The sequence below is a fragment of the Metopolophium dirhodum genome, chromosome 6, assembly GCF_019925205.1.
Source record: "Metopolophium dirhodum isolate CAU chromosome 6, ASM1992520v1, whole genome shotgun sequence".
NCBI classification, from domain to species: domain Eukaryota; kingdom Metazoa; phylum Arthropoda; class Insecta; order Hemiptera; family Aphididae; genus Metopolophium; species Metopolophium dirhodum.
Window position 1 is genome coordinate 31,987,820 of NC_083565.1, and position 8,979 is coordinate 31,996,798.

At 27.1% G+C, this 8,979-nt stretch overlaps 1 protein-coding gene across 1 annotated transcript; it reads right to left on the minus strand.

The window, feature by feature from the left end:
- Positions 1-904: 904 nt before the first annotated feature.
- Positions 905-7,534, minus strand: LOC132947116 (structural maintenance of chromosomes protein 6-like). Its single transcript, XM_061017314.1, has 3 exons — positions 7,291-7,534; positions 4,386-4,437; positions 905-4,303 (listed from the first exon to the last, which is right to left on the minus strand). The coding sequence occupies exons 2-3, from the start codon at positions 4,411-4,413 to the stop codon at positions 1,185-1,187; spliced, it is 3,147 nt and encodes a 1,048-aa protein (XP_060873297.1). The 5' UTR covers positions 4,414-4,437; positions 7,291-7,534; the 3' UTR covers positions 905-1,184.
- Positions 7,535-8,979: the final 1,445 nt, after the last annotated feature.

Genomic DNA, 8,979 nt, shown 5'->3' on the forward strand with positions numbered 1-8,979 from the left:
AAACACGCAGTGAGGTAGTTAACCACTATATGTTAATACAAAAAATACACGAATTTGTGTAGGCTCTGTTGGATTGACAACGACTGACTTGCCTTGGGGACGAGCGCGGTCGGGTTAAGCTGACTTAAAAGCTAAAGAAATTGCAGGTACCTCCATTTTCGAAATACGTTCTCACATATCAGACTATATGGTCCGTGACTTACGAAATTTTATTAAGTTCAATTATATTGATTAAAGGCAAAAATTAATGGCATAAATTCTATAAATTTAAAGATTTGGTATCAAAACAGTGCGTGTAGTTTATTTTGCGTTATGACAATCCATATTTCAATATGGGTACAAATAAACCAGAATAATATAGTTAGAACTTGTTTAAATAAATATTCTTCATCAAGTTCTACCTCACATAATTAAAGAGGGTTGGGTGTCCTACCTGTTAAACTTCTATATAAAAATTTGCCATTCTGTTCACTTTTAAAAATGTCAGTTAAGGCCTCAAATAATTTGTAGACAAAAGGGAAAATAGACGGTTTAACATACCTATTGATTACCTGTGCAAATCGTTTGGTCAATCTTTTGTCAACTATCTAGGACCTGTGTTTTTTTTAACTCTATGCCATGTCTTGATAAAAATATATTCAGCTCACTCAAAATAATGCTTAGAATTTAGTATATAATTGATTTTCTCTCAAAGAATTTAAAAAATGGTTTAATTTTAGTTTCTTTGTTGTGTTTATATTGTTTATTATTTGTATATACTTGTTTCTTTTTTGTTGTTGTTAATTTGCTATATATGCATATAAATTTTAGTAAAAAAACATTAAAAACAATTTGTTTAATATTAATTGGTTTGGTGTGTTTATTAGAAATATAATGCATTACATTTATAGCTGATGATGATCAGGGAATTTTGTGACATAATTCATTCATGCTTTCATATTTGAGCAATAACAGAAAAAGCAAAAAATGCTTACATCATCCTAACATTTACTTATTAGTTATTAACTTACTTTTTTTCACATTTCATATACTGTCAAATTTACATTTATTTAATATATTTTTTTCTTGTTATTAATATACAAACAATAAAATATAAATCAATTTTTAAGAATTTTAATAATTTTAATGATAATTTGAAAAGAATGAATAAAATATCAACTGTTTTACATTACATTTAAATATAACTAAGATCTAGGGTCTTTCATTTGCACAATCTTAATATTATCAGCACTTTTTATATGAGATATGTCTTGTGGAGTAAGAAATATGAATTGGTTTTTACGATTTTCAATAGCATTCATCAGCAGCTGAGTAGTGGTTATTCGATTAATATTATCCATGTATACATCATATTCATCAATGGAGTAAAATGGCAATTGCATGTTGCTCCATAATGCCAAAATCAAAGCAACTGTAGCAAATGTCCGTTCACCACCGGAAGCACATGAAGTACTTATGTTATCAAACATTGAAATATCCATACTTTGTTCATGTATATCAATTTCGAGCTTGCCCTTAATTTTTCCTAATATCAGAATCATGTCAAAATCTTCAATTACTTTTAACCGAAGATACTCAATGTAGTGCTTAAGCGCAATTGTACTAAGATCAATAGATTTCTTGTTAGATTTATAAATATCTTCAATTTGTTTATGTAAAGCACTATGCATTAAATATTCTTCTTTTTTCTTCTTACATTTATCTCTTAAGGCTAGATGGTTTTCACCTCTCTTCTCCAACTCCATTTCTAATAAGTCCTTTTTATGATTGGTTTCTTCAATGTCTCTTCTTATATCTTCCTCATTACGTGTTACTAGTATTTTCTTACCTAGTTGTTCAGCTTCTTTCATTACTTTATCTAGATTTTTCTTTTCGTTTTCCACTTTTTCCTGTAAATTACTTAATAATTGTTTTTGTTTGGTTGAATTATCATTAATTTGCAACATTCCTGTTTTATGTTTATTGATTTGATTTTGAAGGATCTCAATTTCTTCCAAAAATACAGAACGATCAGTCTTTTCAATAAAAGATTTTGCTTTTTGCAGTTTCTCATTTATGAAACTAATTTCTTCATTAAATTTTGGAATTGATTTCATGGAATTATCTTTTATTTCTTTGGCTTTCGCTATTTTTAAATCAACATCATTTATTTCTTCAGTAAGAGTAGCCATTCTGTCATCTTGTTCTTCCTCACATTTAGCTTTAAGTTCATTTATTTTTTTTGAGTATTCATCATACTTGGCCTTAAGCCATTTTGTTTCTGATTGCGCCTTGTCAAGGTATTGTTGCTTTTCTACTTTCGACTGTTCAAAATGTTCAAATTCTGTATTTAGTTTATTAATTTTTACTTCTAACTCTTCTTTCTCACGTTTTAAATTATTAATAGCAACCAAAACATCACTTTGCAAGAAAATTGGTTCACTGGCACTTTGTAAAGAGTATACTCTATAAGAAGGGCTAGGATAAACTTGTGTCCCATCTAAAGTTAAACAGAAGTTACAATTTCTTGGAACTATGGAAACATTTTCCATCATAGGCATAGCTTCTGCAGTGTCATCTACAAGCATTATTGTTTCAATACAATTGTTATCAATCAAACAATTAGCTACTACAGGACTAGTGAAATTTAACATACGAAACAAATTATTTTGAGTTTCTTTAGCAGTAATATTATGAACTTTGTCAAAAAATTTGCTAGTGATAACAGTCGGTTTTCTTGCATTACCTGTAATTAATGTATCCATTATTGATTGAAGTACTTTATTATCAGTAAAATTATCTACTAAAAATGTTCTTAAAGTTCCTCGACCTAAAAAGTTTTCGACTGAAAATATCCATTTGTCATTGTTCACTTTAATGTATGCCCCAATAGGACCTATTGGTTTTTTTATAAATTTGTTTTGACTAAAGGCAATTTCAATAGTTTTAACTAATTTTGGCATCCAGTTCCCATAGAAATTGATCCTGTCTTCTTGTTGAGATATACTGTTGATATTTCTATTAAGTTCACCTATTTTTCTTTGTAAAGGAGTAACCTCGTCGTTCTTTAAATTTCCAACTCTCTGCTTCAATTCATCAACTACATTACGTAGAGTTTGTTCATGTTCCATATTTGTTTTCCATGCTGCCTCCGCTTCAGAACAATTTTGCTCATAGCGTGCCAATATTTCTTTATACTGTGCTAAAGTATTGGTATTGCCTTTTTGATGTTCAACTTCAATGTGTTTTTCTAAATCTTCTCTATTACTGATTAATAATTTTAAAGCAGAATCATGTTTTCTAACAGATTGCTTTACTGAATCAAACTCATTGGTTTTGTCCAGTAATTCTTTTTTTGTTTGCATGAAAACCATATGATTACGTGAGCGAGAATTTTCAATATTTATCAATTCATTTTTTTTTATTATCAATGTTTCTGAATTTGCTTTAATACTCTGTTCCAAAATGTTTGTTTTGTCTGTATTTTCCGACAGATTACCTTTAAAAGATTCAATTTGGTTTAAAAACTGTTTATAAGTTGTTTCGAGTTGATAAACAGTATACCAAGCATACTCGTTTTCATATTGATATTTACTATTTTTCAAAGTTTCTAACTGTTTAGATTTTTTTTCATAAGTCTCATATTCACTTACTTCTTTTAAACATTGTATCAAAACACTTTTAACATTTTCAAGTTTTTCCGAGTACTCTGTGGCAACTAACTTTGTTTCTTCAATTTTTCCATTAAATATATTAGCAGATATGGCTCTAAAGAAAAGATCATACTTCTCATTTGGATTTGCACCTTTATGAAATGTTTTTACCATTGCTTGATTCATGATACATATTGGATTATCCACTAATATATTAAAATGAAGTGTCAAATTTTTTAATTCATTTTTAAAGCCTTTAACAACTTTATTATTTTCATTTAAAAATTTATAAGTAGTAGATGATTCAGTAATTTGTCTTACTATAGTAATTTGCTTGCCATACACTTCAGGCTTGTAAGGACCACAGTCACTATTTCCTTCTCCACTATTTGCTATTGTTATTGATATAGTAGCCGATGGTTGTCCATATTTGATAAGTGACTTTAATGAACTGGCACGATTAGTGGTACTTGCTCTAGCACCAAATCCTACAACAAGAGCAGTTTGGATAGCACTCTTTCCACTACCGTTCAAACCTGATATAAAATTAATTCTAGGATTCAATGTTAAATGGAAATTTGCATGGCACATAAAATTTTTTAGAGAGATAGACTTAATACTTCCATTATACCAATCTTCATTACTATACTGTGAATTAATTTGACTGAACTCTAAGAATATTAACAAAAATATATCAATTAAATTATGTAATTATTGATGAATATAAAAATACATAATAAAATTGAATCTTACTTTGACGTAAATTAGTATTTGAATTCATGTTTAATAATTTGTTGTATAATACCTGAAATATAATTAATTTATAATAATTTCAATATAGCAGTAGTTCCTAACTGATGATAAGTACATTTTTTAAATTTAAAAAAAAAATTTCAACCTAAAAATTAAACAAATGTAGTGAGTGAAATTTTATTCCATATTATTTAAAATTCTATATACATTATACGTAGTTTTTTCTCTCGTGGCATCGCACTGGTTGAAGATAACAATCAATTATACGTTGTTAAGTACCAAAAGACCTTTGCAATTAAAATAACCATACAGTTGGTTAATCCAGTAAAAAATAGTGCACTAAATATAAATGTTTTTAAACATTGAGTCACTGAAGTCACTAGGTCACTGAAAATTAGACATTGATATTTCATACCTAAACTAGATGAGTTTGGAAAGCAAATATGTAAGCACCAGCGCTCGGAACTACATACATTTTCATATGTCTTAGGAAGCTGCATATTCAAAATCTGATTTGATACAAATTTGTTTCATAATACAGATAATTAAATTACAATTATTTATGTTGCATATTTTTGCATCTTTTATAAGCTTTATATGATTTTGCATATTTAAAGATTTTAAGCATATTAAATATTAATGTATAATATTATTTTTATAATTTAATATAAATCTACAATAAAATAATTTTCAATACTATACAGAGTTTTGATTGTAAATTTGTTAAATTGGCAGTCTTATTTAACATTTTTTAAATAAAAAAAATGTATTAATTTAGTTAATTTATAATATCTAAGGGTTAAAAAACTATTTTGTAAAATAATCTTAAGAAGAAAAAAAATTAATTTATATGCCTCACTATATTTGTACCTATTTAATTAAATTTAATATATAGGCATTATGATTATATAATATAGTATGGATATTTTTGCTACTATTAACAAAACCAATAAATATTTTGAGAAAAAATTCTTTTGTTTCAACAAATAAATTAATTGTTGTACGGGAAAACATTACATGGAATTCTTAAAATTAAATATGAATCATAGTATCCCTTGCCATTTAGTTCCACTTTAACCCCTGATAATTAGTTTATATTAGTTCCAAAACTATGATGAAAGCAGTGGCGCCGAACACATACTCCAAGTAGTTCAATGAACTGCCTAGAAAATTGGGTGAGTGATGGTTAGGAAGGTGATGACCACCGAGTGGGTAAAATATTATAGTATACATCTTAGTCTACTTACTATACTTAGTCTTAATGCTAAAATTGTATTAAATACAAGAATGTAATTAATTATTTAAGCCCATATGAACAGTTGCACATATGAATGTTGAATGCATCAGTAATGTGCAATGGTGTACAATGGTATAAAAAAGAATTGATTTAATTTTAACAAATTGCAATCCTCATTTATTGTCGTGCGCAGTGACCAAATGAAAAACTAAAAAAATTTGTTCGTACGACGCTAGTTTTTTTGGTAAATTTAATGAATCTATGTTTCTGATTAAAAATCTATTCAAAAAAGGTATTTACTGTTTTTAATTTATTATTACTACATTGATTATTTTTTATAATATCTTATTTGGTACAGTTACACGTATAAAAGTTGTTGACTTCACACACTAATATCAATATACGTATAAAAATTACATTTTTAAAGTTTGATTTTTTTTTTAAATATTCTAAAAGAGTTATTTTGTTAATGAAACACGATAACAGATAAATTATTGTTGTGGTTACAGAGACGTGCGTAACAAAATAACTTTTTCTAGATATTAAATATTTAAATAAATGTAAAAAATCATAATAATAACTATAAATTATAAACCTATATTAAAATTCTGCTTCCACTAGTTAAACTATACTCAGTGCAAAAACATGTGTACAATTAATACTTAACCAACAACTAATGTATAAACAATTTAAAAAAAATAGTTTTTAAAGGTAGGTAGGTATCTAAATTAATGTGTGAATTGTGACAATGGTGTATAGATTTGAAAGCAACTCTCAAATTAAAACTAATAATTGTCTGTGTTATTTGGTTCATTATGATTTTATATTTATTTATTTTGACATTATATTATTATATACAGTTAAACAACAAGAGTGTGAAGTTCTGGCTGTGCAAACTACTCCTATAACAGAACACAGTGCCACAATTTTTAATATTAAGAATTGAGATGGAGACTTTTTTATTGGTAAATAAAAAATTAATATTCTACTCTCACTTGAAGTGACTTTTGCAAGATTTTTTAATAATTGATTTAAATTTTATAAAAATATGTAATTTTAATCAATTTACCTACAGTTGTTAAAAACATAAAAACTTAAAACATTATACTTTTTATTTTTGCAAAGTAGTTGATAATGTTCCACACACATTTGTTATAAACCAGATAACCAGATTAAATACACAATTAATATACACATTCTGATTTTAATGACAAAATGGACTACGATAATTAAAATACAAATTTAGTTAGTTTACTTTATTTATTAAAATTATATCATACATCTCGATTAAAAGAAGTTTACCCTACTCTTTATACGGCACTTAATACAACCACATTGCCTGTTACAATAGTGCCTCGCCTGAATGCACATTTTCAAAACTAAAAATTACGAAAAATCGACTACATAGCACAATTGGTACGTAGCGGAATTGCTCGCCGACGACGGCATGTTTTGTTTAGATTGACATAATATTCTATAGTAACATTGTACCTACCAGTCAACTCAATTAAAATCATTCCAGTCATTCCGATTCCGATTGCACGAAAACAATAAAATATAATAATATATTACGTATTGGCAATTATTATTCAATACTCGAGATCGACATAAAATGTCGGTGTTAATTCTCATATATTATTATACCTAATAATATAATGTAATACTTACACGATTCGGACGCGAATGGAAACCACACGACTGCGTGGAGACTTGAAAAAAAGAAAAGATTGGGAACTGCGAACGGTTTATGCCGCGGTGACTGGAGGGTAAAACGAGTTAGAATAGTAAAAAGCACTAGAGACTGTTGTAGTCTAGTTACGGACGGACAGGCAAACGGCGATAGAGGAACGGCGTGATGAAATGCAATCGTTTCGCTCCGATGATCGCAACCGGCCCCGTGTGCCGACGTCGTCACGCGTGTGCGAAAGATCAAAGAAAGAAAGAGTAAAGGAACTCCGCTGTCTCATTATCTCATTATATCGTTACAATTGTTATTGTATTGGGGAAACAGATTACCACTGGACGCGCTGTAGTAGTTTCAAGATGACATCAGATCATAGACATATAGAACAATATGTTGTTCTATATATCTATGCATCAGATGTATTCGGGTATCAGATTAATATCATATAATCATGATTATGAAAAAATATTTGAAATTTGAATTATTATTATTATTATTATTATAAATACGAAATTATGATTTATGATTTCCTATTTTTCTTTGTACCCATGTCCTATATTACTAGTCTTATTATAATACCTTATATAAGTTTATATAAGCAATTCTATATCCCAACGGCTATCAATATATATAATTGTTAATAAATTAACATTTTTACCATCAACATTTGTGTAAAAATTAGATTTACAAATTGGTTGTTTTGGCATTTTTTTTATCTCTAGTATTGAAACATAAAAATAATAAATATTATACAGTGCTTGTACCGCAATCGTCTATAAATTATAAATTTAAAAAAAAAATGTTAAAATATTAATTAGAACAAAAGTTATTTCATACTTTGTCAGGTATTTCTGTTATGCCTAGTGTAACTAACATGAGTCATATTAAATAATGCACAATAAATGTATCTATTTAATATTAATAAAATATTTTATGTTTATATTATAAGGCTTATTAAACTGACCATAATATTATTAAGAATAAATAGTATATTTATATTTGTATTTTGTAAAATTTAATAGTTAGGTATGTACAACGTAGACTGAAATCATGAGTGTTGTAATAATGACAAATAAACTAATTGATGATTTTGCTAACAGTGAACAAACCCAACTTATACATGTGTTTACTCAGTTTCCAGTGTTGGGTAAGTTACTTTTTAAAAGTAATTAAATTACTTTACTCGTTACTTAGAGATATATGTAATTAAGTTAGGTACTTTACTCGTTACTCAAATAAAATTGTTATGAAATAACTTTACTTTTCTAATAAAAAGTAACTCATTAGGTACTTTATTGTAACGAAAAATTTTTTTTTTTAAATTTCTTAGCAATTATCATTCTGCATGCAATTATGTAACTTTTTATAAAAATACATTACCTATTAAAAAGGTATAATTTGAAAAAGATGTGCAAAAAAAAATATGTACAGTTAATACATATTTACATAACAATTAATATTACTTATGAGTTATGAATGTACCTACTTATCAATCAATTAATTATTATAGGTATAGTTAAGTATATGATGTATTTATGTCACATACTCACAACATAAACCTTATAGGTATGTGAAAATAAAATCATAACACTTATAGAACACAATAAGAACTTATAAAAATTATAAAAATAAATGCCAAAATATGGCTATAATAATTTATAACAGTACAATGT

Excerpts from the sequence above, each read along its gene's own strand:
- LOC132947116 (XM_061017314.1), bottom strand. The coding sequence starts at position 4,413 with ATGAATTCAAATACTAATTTACGTCAAA. Across the intron at positions 4,304-4,385 it reads AAATACTAATTTACGTCAAA|AGTTCAGTCAAATTAATTCA; the intron begins GTAAGATTCAAT and ends TAATATTCTTAG.